A 13,226-nucleotide genomic window follows, 5' to 3' on the forward strand; every position below is an offset into this window, starting at 1 on the left:
CCCATTTTCTTTTAAATAGTTCAGAAAACATAAAGCAGGGGTAAGGTCAACATTAGTACCCAAGCTGTCACAGATCTTTTTCATGAGCCTCTGCCAATAAAAAAAAAAAAAAAAGAAAGCTAGGGCAATTGAAAAATGTTTGAATGACTCACTCCTGTCCTGTTTATCCTGTGTCCAGTAGAGTCTGTTGAATTTTGTTGAGCTGAATCAGTTTAGACCTGGCATCTCTCACTGGAGGCAGCATCTCCCCCACTAATTTATTCCACTCATTATGTTGGACCGTTACCCCTAAGTCCCTCTCCCACATGGTTCCCGGACGTGTAGTGGTGCAACTCCATCAGCAAGGTAGCTGTAGATTAGACTTGTCAAGCGAGGAAGTCCACTGAAAGAGTCTAATTTGGAGTCTGGGTAGATTAGGAGACTGAGTCGGCAGCCCAGAGCCTGTTGGAGCTGCCCTAGACAAAACAGTCTCTAAGCTTTAAGAAACTCCAAGAAGTCTTGTCTCTGCAAATCATAAAGATCTTTCAATTCGCCAAAAGCCCTTCAGGTGTTGTTATGATAGAAGCATTCGATATGCTAGACTGCCTTTGCAGTTTTGACTTTGACTGGCGCTCTGCTAATAACATTAGCCTTGAGCAGGTCTCCATCCACAACTATTCTATCCCTGAAACAATATTTTCATTTGTTCTCTATATGTTACTTCCATATATATATATATATATATATATATATATATATATATATATGTAGACACACATATGAATATTACATGCTGCAAAGTCTCCATCACCTCAAATTCCTCACGTTTCCTCATCTTTCCCCACCACAACCATAGGCCTAGATATTATAATATCAACCTCTTTACCCACATGAATTTAACTTCCTTTTCTAATATGAGGTTGAATGGAAAAGTGCTGTTTTCCCGTGACATCTTCCTCCCACTCTATCCGCCACTGCCTGGTACTTCCCACCTTCAATTGCACTACTACTTTAATTTTGGCTGAAGAAAACCTTGACATCAATGCTTCCTCCTGTCAAAGGAGACTTAGCTGCTCTATATGCTGCCTCGTTCCCTTCCATCTCTCCGCAGGAACTCCATCACTGTCTATCCAACTTGTGCAACTGAGGCAAAATCGGGAACAGTTATTCTAAACCCAGGCCGTGCACTCACAGGTACTTTAGACCCGTATCTGTATCTCCAGATAGGACACCCATTTCTGTACCCATGTCTCCCCATGTTGGATCTCCTGTGGCTTTAGGCCTTAATGCATCCATGCTCGTATCAACATCTGGCTCGGGTATTGACTGCCAGGGAACATGCCATGTCGTTTAATCATCTCTGTCTCTCTCTTTAAACCCTCAGAAAACAAGGCAGCTTTGTGAAACACAGGACACATGAACCTCCAAACCCTCCCAACTCAAAACAGCAGGATTCATTCTCAATTGCTGGTAAAATGAAGACACCTTTATATATTATGTGATGGCACAGGATACCTATGAAAAAAAAATCATTCAAAATTCACACAGATTGATCCACAACTTTATCACAACGCGGTTCATAATGATTTATCAGAGTAGCCGTGGCACTGCAGGGAAATGAGACTAGATGAAACTTTAATGATACCCGTGGGGAAATTGGATCATTCATTAAAATTATATACATTTTTCACCCAAAGCTGGAAACAACAGAGCGAAGAACCTGTTAACTAGATGTAGAATTTGCAGCTACTTGTGTCGTAAATTGGAGGGGAGGAAAAACGCTACAAGTGACAGCGAGAGCATCCAGAGGGATTCTTTGCTTTAGTGAGCAGCTCCAGCTTTCAAATCTTCGTATCGCCACAAGGTTTCAGTGGCAGTTTTGTTTCTTGTGTTTGCTGGCAACAGGATAGAGTTGTTCATGTTAACATGTGTGAATTGTGCTGTCCTAGATTAAATGAACGAGATCTGGAACTGAGTGGTATTTCCTTTTAAGGCAGTTCTGATGATGTGTCATACATACAGGAGCCTGGGTTTAGCCTCATGAAGTCCTTTGGATGAAATCATAGTGTACAGTTTTGTTAGTGGTGGACATTATTTGGTTTTTATTATGTATTTATGAATCTTTTTAAGGAATTTTACTGAGATGAAATGGTCAAACACCAATTAGGAGAGTTAATGAAATTAGTGCAGGTCAAAAATATGTAATTGGATTAATTTTATTAAAAAAAGAGAGCAGACAATGGAGAGACAGTCAGGAAATAAAAGCCCATTACAAGCGGTAAATTTTATTATGGGATAACAGCACATAAAGCACATCTAAAATCGATGTGTCCAATGCACTTTTAATAAAGGTAATATTAAAGGTACAGTTTCTAAGTACAATATAACAACATTCATATTAGAATGAAAAGTATTTAAAAGACAACATTAAATTTCTTATTTTTCTTTACAGCTGTATTTACAAAATGAATCAAAATACTTATTTTCATATTTAAGAATCAGACAAGAAGGAGCAAAACTACGTTTGTGAATAGACTACCTGCTAAAGAGAGTTCAAAAGAGCTGGATAAAAAGGTACATGATCATCTGTCCCCATTTTTAACATCAGTAGCAAACATGTGACTTAGAAATTTGTGACAACCACACACTAGTTTCGGCTTTCCCATAGTTTGTACTGCTTTTGCATGGAAAAAAAAACATTCCACCCCCTACTCCACCCACCCTTCATCTGAAGTTCTCCCAACCCATTGAGCTCACATTAAACACATAACATTAAAGAAATCCAGATGTGTTGTATGCTTCTTTTACAAACACATACAAATACTTGATATACAATGCATTAGTAAATCTTCTGTTCTTAGTGAAATAAAAAAAGTTGGTATAAAACAAACAGAAAATGAATTAATGTGGATTGCCTGTTTTTTTGTTTTGTTTTGTTTTTTTGCTTTTTTTTTTTTTGTTTTTTTTTGCTTTTTTTTGTTTTACTTTTCCAAAAACGTTGTGCAGGTGAACCTTTATGCATTATCATCAGCAAGAATTTATTCGATCATTCCGGATCCACATGAGACAAACTTCCCAGTTACGCTTCTCAAACAGGGCACGGGTGAGGGGTGACGTGTACGCTTTAAAGAGACTGTCTATACATTGAAAACCCTTTTGAAATGGCGTAGCAACCCACATGAAAATGATTAAACGACTTAAAGAAAAGAGTCTGAAGCATGTGACAGTGAGAATTCATCCTCATGTACAAAATACATTTTCATTGAAGTACATGTTTGGAAAAACACACACAAAAAAAGAAGAAGAAAGAAAGAAAGAAAGGAAAAGAAGACAATCAAACCATGTATGCATCTTGTAACACCGAGAGGCACTCAGTGTGATACATTGTGTATTATTGCAAGCATATTCTGACTGATATTTGCTACAGAGTGGAGAGAAAAGGTCAACTTTGTCCTCAAATGGCAATCCTTTCATGTACATTTTTTTTTAATAACACTTAAAGTGGTGCAAAGGGTTTATGCCACTGGCCTGAAGAAACCACTGCTTCAGGATAAGTCTAAACGGGGAATAAAGAATGCATACCGAGGCTCTGTTTAATCCAAGCACCACTTCCCTGCATCAGGTGAAGAACTATGCAGACACGAGAGGTAAATATTTAGTATCTCAAAACCTGACAAACTATAGCCTCAGTGAGTGGTTTTTTTTTTACAATCAGAACAAAGAAAAACAAAACCAAAAACAAAACAATACTGCTGTTTCAGTTTGAATATTATCATTTTTCCGCAAACCAGAAAAGCAACCTTAAATAGCCTGTTAATTAGCAGATACTAGCTTTGCTATAAGTCAGAAGGAAATAAGCGCCTTATCCCAAGACTAGCACACTGATACAGGTACTGGCTGGGTAATTTTACCACTATCATAATCATTATCATTATTATTTATTGAGTCCTAATATCAATAATACATCAATATGCAATGAAATGAATGGACTAATAGGGTGGCCAGGCCTAGGAATCAATACTTTGTTCACAAAATTAACTTACCTAGCACCACACATCAGGGCAACACAAAATAAATGTCGGCACACCCTATTTCTATCAAACTAATCCTAAAGGAGGGAAGCAAACTAGAAACAGAGTTATCGTACAATATGATGTAATTGATAAACAGATAAATATTTTCACTGGGTAGGCCTTAGTAGCAGTATTTTCCTCTTACCTATACAGACAGAAGTTACAAAGCTACCTTTATACATGTGATCAATAATAACATTAAATATGGTGGATAAACAGCCGAGAATGAGGGAGAGAGAGAGGGAGAGAGAGAGAGAGAGAGAGAGAGAGAGTGAGAAAAATAACATATTCAGCATACAGGCCATGTCAAGTTCTTAGTTCTCCACCCGGGAACAGAACTGGTCAAATATACAGATGAAACATAAAAACATCCAGGAAATCAGCACAAAATAAAACAAACCAAAAGTGATAAATAAGAGGTGTATTTACATGCAGATGTTCAAAGCCTATATGCACAAAAAAAAAAAAAAAAAAAAAAAAATCAAAAAAAAAAATACACGACATATATTATTGCTTGACATTCGATTATGGCTAAAAGTTTGTTTTTCATTTTTTTTTAAACTATATTCTTAAATGTATTTTTAATCATAAATCCTTATCAGCTGTGCTTTGGAAAATGAGTTCTGTTAAAAATGTGATGAAACTGACTCATAATTCTGGGTAACACACCAACACTCCGGTACATGTAACTTTTTAAGCGTGACATAACACTAATCTTCACAATTAATGGCCAAGAACACTCATCTTCACAATTTACAGTCCAGAATGAACAATTGGCTTCCGGGTTAGGCTGTGGCCAAGCGGTCCAAAACAGTAGAGAAGTGTGTGTTTCGCTGCAAAGTTAAGTCAATGTTGCTTCACAGTATTCTCCAGACCTATGAATTGTTGAAGGCATTATGTCATGCTTTTAAAACCTACACCTATTATGGATGGTTCAAGCTCAGCATTTCCAAAACCTTTTTTTTTTTTTTAATCCAAACAAAATCAAGACCTATAGACTCCTCATCCACATAACCCTGTTCTTCTGTAATTATTAAAGCCTTGTCTGGGGTTTATTTTATTCAGACACTGTGAGAACAAACACATACACGCACACACACTATTGCTTTTTACACACAGACAACAGAGCAGAGACAGAAGGACCAATACATTTCACTGTATATACATTGATTGAATAGCACACTTAGCATCAATCCCTTACTAAACGTGGGATTATCTCAAGTGAGAATATACAGAAGGACATCTCTTTACAGGCCTGTCTAAAGGAGCAGTTTATAGAAAGATACAAGTATCCATGTGTCTGTTGATGATCATCTGCTGCTATCCTGCCAATATCGCAACCATACCATGAGAAATACATAATGTGATGAACACAGAGTGATGGGGTTTTATTACTTATTGTTCTAGGCTGAGAGTAAAAAAAAAAAAAAAAAAAAAAAAAAAAAAAAAAAAAAAAAAGAGTCATGGGTGCAGACTCAGTTGTATGAATAAAGTCAAATGAAAAGGATGGCGACTGCGCTATAGTGGCTACTCTTCAGAGACCCGTAATTGTAACACAAGGCTATTGCTTGTCTTATATTGTAGAGCACATTACAAGAAAACTCAACCTTTCGATTTGAATGAAACAGATTTTTTCAGCGTGTGAAAGAGAGAAACCCATTTGCTCGTGGGTGGTAGACTTCACTTGATATGATTTATCACAAAATCTTGAGTTGATTTATGTTACAGCCTAATGAAGCATCCTAAACACGACAACTGAATGATTTTTCAAGACACAAATCAACTCCCTGTAGGTGAATGACACGAAATCAGCCAGTCTCCCTCTGAGTCTGCCTTCCTTAACCATTGTTTAGACAGTAAGCGCTGCTCTGCACGTTCAGTGCGCCACGCCAGAAAAGTTCAGCCGCCTCCTGTTATGAATCGAGAACTGTCAAGAGATTATGAAGAGCTCGTAAATTCACGGAAAAAAGAGCACATCATATGCTCCGCAACTGTCCAGAGGAAAGAGAGCTGCTTCTTCGGTCTACCTGTTACCTCCCTGAGCGTTCACATCTCATCCTCTTCTCTGCTCTTGCTGGGCCGCAGGGCCGCTCAACCTGGATTGTCTAGCAGTGTTCCAGACTGGGTTTCTTTTGCTGGGAGACTGAGGTTTACTAGTCATAGAGGGCTTGTGCATATCCAAATAGCATTGGATTACAACAGAGATTATTACTTAGGTACAGCATATCTACTACAACCCAAACACAACAGATCTAGTATTGCATAAGAATATTTGGTTTTTCTAACAAAGAGGGTTATTTCAAAGTTGACCCTGATGACACCATTTGAATCCAAACAGATTTTTTTTTTCTTGTGACAAGAATATGCTGTGTATTGATAAAACGGTGTGTTTCGAAAAAGTAATGAGTTTTGTGTGTTGCTGATTTTTTTGTTTGTTTGTTTTTTTGTTTTTTGTTTTTTTTTTTTATACAAATGTGATTTTCTTGAACTTGACCACAGGGGCGTAGTGATCTTTCAGTGGCTGAAGACCCCTTTAGGACATTGATAATGTACAACTCTGAACAACTCAGTGATGAATTTCAAATGTTAATCTCAACTAGTTCTCATGGAACATCCCTGAACGAAAACATGAACTAAACTTAATGAGGACTAAGAGTACAACAAATGTCCTCTCAAACAGAAAGCGCAAAAGAAACTCTTCCCTGAGGGGTGACAGCACAAGACATTATGCCTTGTACAAATTGCACGGCAGAGGAATGATAGTGTGCAAACATAAAAAAAAAAAAAAATATCAAAGAAAACGACTGGATTCTATGTTAAGGTTGGTGACAGATGTGTTATCATGCTTTGATGGGTTTCTAAAGGGATATCACTGTGTTTTTTTTTTTCTTCAAAAGATATTTCTAGAAGCCGCTACTGAGATTGCTGGAATGTCTTAGCAATCCATTCTACATTATAGACAGGTAGACTGGAAAGCGGAAGCAACGACTACTGTTTGGCACATCCAGGGTTTTTTCTACCACTTTACTACCACACTGACAAGAAAGACACACTCAACAAAACAGAAGCACAACAACAAAGCATTCTGAAAATAGCACTTGTCCTACCATTTTTATGTTTCTCCCCTAATCATACAAACAACAGCTAGTCTAATTATTGCGGGAATATAGTTAAGTGCTACCTGACATCTTTTTCTCTCTCCCTCGTTCTCTTTCATGAGTTTATTAACCAAAACATGTTACAAAAATAGAAGCTTTACTACCAGACAAGGCTTTGAATATTCACTTTCCCTTCACTGTTTCTTTTGTGTCCTGTTGTGGCGTTGCTGGGCTGAGGCTGTGGTGAGAAGGCAGTTAAAATCACTCAACAATAACACTGACAACACGATTTAAAGGAGGTTTGTAGATGTGCCCTTAAGGTTAGACCTTGCATCTTTGTGTTGCGCAGCCATTAACTAGGTTGCTGTATCTCTACCTTCCACTAGATGGCACGATTGGATTGCACAAAATGTCTGATCTGTCCAATCCAACCCCAACTGCAAGGCTATTCAAGGTCGGTTTAGACTACGACCTCGGTCAGGTAACGTTTGGAAATCATTTTTATGATTTCTTTTGGCCTTGCTGACATGACAGGTGTGGTTTGTCACAGCTAACGATAAAATGAGGACCAAAAAGATAATCATAGCACAGAATATGAAAGACAACTAATATGCATATTATTTACTGACAATGTGCCATACACTATCTGAATTTTTCTGATATGCTACTCATGTAATATTTCAGGAAGGTGACAACAACTGCCATTCAGCTCAGGTCTGTTTAAATAACATCGATTAAGAAAGGAATAAGATCTTGACAATATCACTACACAGTGCGCGCTGTGCATGTGTGCGCTTACAAAGACGGAGTTTCAGAGCAAAGTTTTAAGACGTGCAATATTGGCGGTTGTTGGGCTAACAGGTGATGAAGTGACTCTAAGCTGCCTTCTCACCCAGGCCTCAGTGTTCACCAACGACCAGCCGTGCCAGCCATCCTAACAGACCGCCCTAACACCACTCCCAGACCAGTATCATCTGCAGCTCCCAGGACTAGCCTCTGTGACCATGGTTCAACTTGTATTTCTTGTGCACATGCAACACATCACTAGGTAAATATACAAGTCTTAAATTAAAGAAAGGTGCAAATAAAAGTGCCTTATCAATTCAACAATTAAGAATGGTCTAACTACTAATATCATACATGTTATTTAAAATAGATTCTATAAACATTACTTTTTTCTGTATAGTAAGTACTTATGACCATATACCCTGTAGTACATTATAAAACAGGTGGAATGGACCCTTTTCATTGTGTTGGTGCCCTGTGCTTCTCCAGGGCACCTGTCCAGAGAAGGATTAATAGCAGATGGCCTTACATGATTTCACTATGCAACAACGGTGGATGGAGTCTTTGACAGCTAAAATCATTGCGTTTTGACTAGAATTACCAGAATTCTATGCTTCTTTTTTTAAACGATTGTCCGTAGAGAGGTGCCGATTGCATCACCATGCCGATGGACCCTCCCTCAAAGTCGCTGTGAGTTTTCATTCCAAGCACTGCGTCCAAAAGATACAACTGAACACATGAAAACAAGGGCTGAACTTGACCAAGATGTGCACATTTTCAAGCTATTTAATTTAGCTTGTGGGTACATGAGTGTGAGCGTCGTCTGACTTGTTAAATTCTGTATATGCTGACAGTTTTTTTGGAGTGTAATCTGAAAATAAATATTGGTGTGGATTTATTATCTACTTGAAAAAAGTCTTGCGCTACTTCGACTCCAAAGGCTGCCAGAGTTCTATTGATTAATTGTTCATGTGATTGCAGGTCATATGCTCGGCTAAACAAAATGTAATTCAAAAAATGTGACAAATATTATTTTTTTAAATAATTATTTTTGGTGATGCGATAAATATTGCGGAAAATGAATGGTAATGAGTCATGGGATGCACGCTGGAAATGTGCATGAGAAGGTCAAGTTCACCCGGACAGAAAGTATTTGTCCCTATCTCCTCTTCGTGTCCCATGGGGCATCGAGTGCCATTTGTCTTCCAAACAAAGAGAACTAAATTCAATAAAGTAAACCTCGAGAATCAGATCCCCAAACCCTCCCCTCCAAGGTAAAAGAAGAAGTTGAACAGCGTGCCATCCGTCCGTTCTGGTTTGTGCAGGGCACCGTTAAAGTGTCTCAGATTCCTCCTCCACATTCCCCTACGGTGGTCACACTGGCACCTGGCAGGGCTGCTACCCGTCAACGGGCATGGACTGCTCAAAGTCTGATCCAAACAGCTCCTTATATAAGGGGGGGAAGTGGGCACGCACAATGTCTGGGTATATTGCTTTGAAAGCTGTAAGCTTCTCTGTATGCCTACTGCACAGCGCTCGCAGTGTCGACACTTTGCATATCAACTGTGGAGAGAGAGGAGACAGGCTGTTTAGATTCACAGGGAGGCAAGGACATGGAGCAGTGGTAGTGAAAAACATTCCTGCCTACAGTGTATTCCCTCTCACATAGGGGCAAAAAGACTTGTAAATATTGAGACAAGCTCTCAGGCACGAGGAAAACTTGACACTTCATCTTATGGCGCTGGTATGCCATTGATAAATTGCCACGTCTCTACATAAAAAAGCCTCCTTCTGTGGCATTATAAATACTTCCCCTGAAATCTGCACCGGTATAATCTATTGTGCTCAAAACGGTTGCTGGGCAGGAGCTAAGGATCCTTAACGGTGGGAGGTCACACTAGTACATGTGTAGTAGAAGTGTACAGCATGCGTAGCGGGCAGCAACTCTCAGGGACACTAAGATAAAATGTTGCACTGTACCTTTGTAAGTATACCATCCTCTCTGTGGTTCTTCTGCAGAACGTGCTGGAGGGCCAGTTGGATCTTCTGCTGGAGTTTTTCCACCTTCACCTTCTCCTGGAGCCAGGACCGGTCTGAAAAAAAAAAGGATCACCACCGTTAGTTACCGTACAAACACTGTCAGCTTTGCTCATTGTAAAGTAATGACAAAGCAGTACTGGGCAATATGGATGAAATCAAATATCACAATGCCTTTGACTGAATATTTTGATATCAATATTGTGACAGTATTATAAGGATGACTACCTTTTTATTCTGCTTCTATTGTGTTATCTTGTTGTGTTTTATCTTGTTGTGCAGCACTTTGGAAAACCTTGTGTTTGTTAAAATTGTGCTATATAAATAAAGTGGATTGGATTGGACTGGACTACAGTTGATTTCAACACAACAGATTACCAGTAAAGTGGATATGACGACCAAGCAGGTAGAGGGAAAAAATAGAACAGCTAGAACAGTCTAATCAGTTCAGAAAATTGCATCCATTTACTGTAGTAAATGGATGTAATGTATTGCCTTTAAAACCAGGAAAACACAACAGTTATGCCATATCACAATATTACAACCTAATGTAATCTAAAATCCTAGACGATATCTAGTCTCACATCACTATATTGATATAATACTGATATATCAACCTGACCTATGGCATAGTGCCACTGATAATATTTTAAATTACGCTGGGTCGATCGATAAAGGCGAATGAGGGGGTATGAGCTGTTCTTGCGGCGGTGAATGTATGCCTGCTTTCTTTTCTTCCCGCTGTGAGTGACACCTACCAGCAGACATCAACACAAAGGCGGAAAACAGGGCGATCTCATCCTCAGACAGGTGCATAGAACACAAGTTTTTCCCAAACTCGAAGACGGAGCTGATCAAGTCGTCACAGCCTGCCACAGCAAAGGACACAGAGAGAGGGCTTGGGATGAGGAAGACCAAAGAACAACATTCACTCTTGATCTTTATTGGGAGAGAGGCACACAGGGAAAGGAGAGGAAGGGAAAGGAAAGAAAAGGAGCGGCATGCTGACAGCACATGGGAGCGTCTTAGGCAGAACAGGCAATGCTTTTACTGAGTTTTGCCTCCCAGACGAGTCACTTTTGGCAGTTGGGTGGTGTTATGCAAGCCAAAATGAGGTCACTATTGAGTCTTTTAGTTAAATCAATTATTGGGGAGAGAGAGAGAGAGACAGGCGGATGGCACTGGAGCTTTGAAAGCCCATCGCTCTGCTTCCCCCACTGTGGACCCCTCTGTGCAGAACACATATGACACTGGGACTCTCGTTAGGGAGACCACACATGGTAAGATAGTATTGTTCCTTAGTCATACAGACATCTGCATGCTCGCACACACGCACACACACACGCACACACACACACTACACATGCAGCGGTATAGGAACGTGAAACGGTAAACTAACACCAAGACACAGAATTTTACATTTATACAGCCACTGTGGGACACATTTGTATTATTTCCTCAAAAGGCGCCTGGAAACGCGGGGAAAATTCATGGCGGAGAGTCTTAGTAATGTCATGGCATTCAAACACAAATGCTATTTGCTCACGCCTGAAATGCTCTACGCCAGACTTTCAAATGATGGTTTTGATAGAGCTCTCCCAAAAGACACTCAATCTGGCTTTATTTATTCCACAGTAACATGAGCCATATGTGGCAGAGCCTCAGTAACATCTCTATTCTAACATAAATAACCCTTGCAGAGACAGCAATGCCAGGTGAGGCAGGGATGAGTGCTCAGTATTTTCTTCCTGGCCTTCAGTAATGTGTAAAACAGAACAACAGTCTCCAGTCTTGGCTATTACACCAAGGAAGGGAGCAAACCACCATAAAGAAGTAGTAAAACACACACACACACACACACACACACACACACACGACGCATGACCACACAAATACACAACTGCTGACATGCATGCATGCTCAACACACATAATACACAATACACAGTGGATACTACCAACACTCTCTTACCTAATGACTTGAACACATCAGGCCCGGCATACTTTCCATCAAAATAGACTGTGTTGTTTTGCGAGTCAAAGGCACGGCACATTCTGACAAACACAACTTCCAAAGAGCCTGTGGAGACAGACAGGAATACGACGCTCAATCTGATCTTTGTTTCTTTTCTTCTTTTTTTTTCCCCCCAAACACAACTGTAAGTTACGTATCAGTCAGGGCTGCAAAAACACATGAATGTGCTTTGTGTTATTCTCTTCTAATATTGCTTGAGTAACACATTCACTCTGGAAAAGAGAAGCCCATCATCAATGAAAAAAAAAAAATCTATTACCTGATGATAAGCATCATACACAGAAGGCCATTCTCCCATAATGACATGCTAGATAAAACATTGCACTTCATTCAGTAGTGACATCGCTTATTCATTCAACCTTTATTTAGCTAGATAGGTAGAGAATTTATTCTCTCCTGCAATTTGTACCACTCTGTGGGAGTGGATAAGAGGATAAAGAAATGTAACAGAAGCCATTACTGCCTCTCAGGGAGATGCCACTGTTTTAAAATGTCATTTCTGACAAGGGATCTCTGTCTTATTTCATTATTCATATTGGGTGTGCCAACGTAAATAATACCCGGGGAAAGACCCAGGAGAGGTGTTTGTTTGTAGAATGCATGTGTGCATCAGTGTGTTTGAGCGCATGTATTTATGCAAAAATATATGTGGTAGTGTGCATGTGAGGACATGCATTGATACACGTGTAGTGTATTCTGTATGTGCGTCTACGTGAGAGTGTTCACTGAACAGTGATTAGAGTGAGCAGACATCATCTGTGTCCGGGGGAAGAGAGGGAAATGGCAGCCGTCATGATGGTTAGTATCTCAGCTTAGGAACACGCTGCTTATCAAATGCTGTGTCCTTCCCTGCTATGTATGTAAAGAACAGAGAGAGAGAGAGAGAGAGAGAGAGAGAGAGAGAGAGAGAGAGAGAGGAAACAGGCAGGGTGGGGTCTCCTCTCTGTGACACTGTCTGTGCGTGTGAAGAAGGCTTTGTGTAGTCAGGTCAGCTACGCCCTTGTGACAATGCCAGAGGGGGGGTGGTGGTGGTGGTGGTGGTGGGTGAGTTTGACGGCAGCAGGCCGTGTTGACAGGCTGTCATACCTGCTTTCAGCAGCACTATCTGATCGTTCTGACACAGCTCCATGAAGCCGTCGATGCGCTTGGCGAACTCCACCACATACTGAATGGCCTCTGTTATTTTGATAGCACACAGCTGCCACATGACTTCCCGGGG

General features: G+C 40.0%; 1 protein-coding gene across 2 annotated transcripts in view; it reads right to left on the bottom strand.

The window, feature by feature from the left end:
- Nucleotides 1–3,196: 3,196 nt before the first annotated feature.
- The window catches only part of roraa (RAR-related orphan receptor A, paralog a), a 177,637-nt gene continuing 167,607 nt past the window's right edge, over nt 3,197–13,226 (bottom strand). For both annotated transcript variants that reach the window (XM_030053264.1, XM_030053265.1), the window contains 5 exons: nt 13,094–13,226; nt 11,945–12,052; nt 10,732–10,842; nt 9,917–10,029; nt 3,197–9,499 (listed from right to left, as the gene is read on the bottom strand). In XM_030053264.1, coding sequence (XP_029909124.1) covers nt 9,335–9,499; nt 9,917–10,029; nt 10,732–10,842; nt 11,945–12,052; nt 13,094–13,226 — 630 coding nt within the window. In that variant the 3' untranslated portion in view covers nt 3,197–9,334. The remainder of the gene's footprint in view (nt 9,500–9,916; nt 10,030–10,731; nt 10,843–11,944; nt 12,053–13,093) is intronic.

Source organism: Myripristis murdjan, chromosome 6, assembly GCF_902150065.1.
Source record: "Myripristis murdjan chromosome 6, fMyrMur1.1, whole genome shotgun sequence".
Lineage (NCBI taxonomy): Eukaryota > Metazoa > Chordata > Actinopteri > Holocentriformes > Holocentridae > Myripristis > Myripristis murdjan.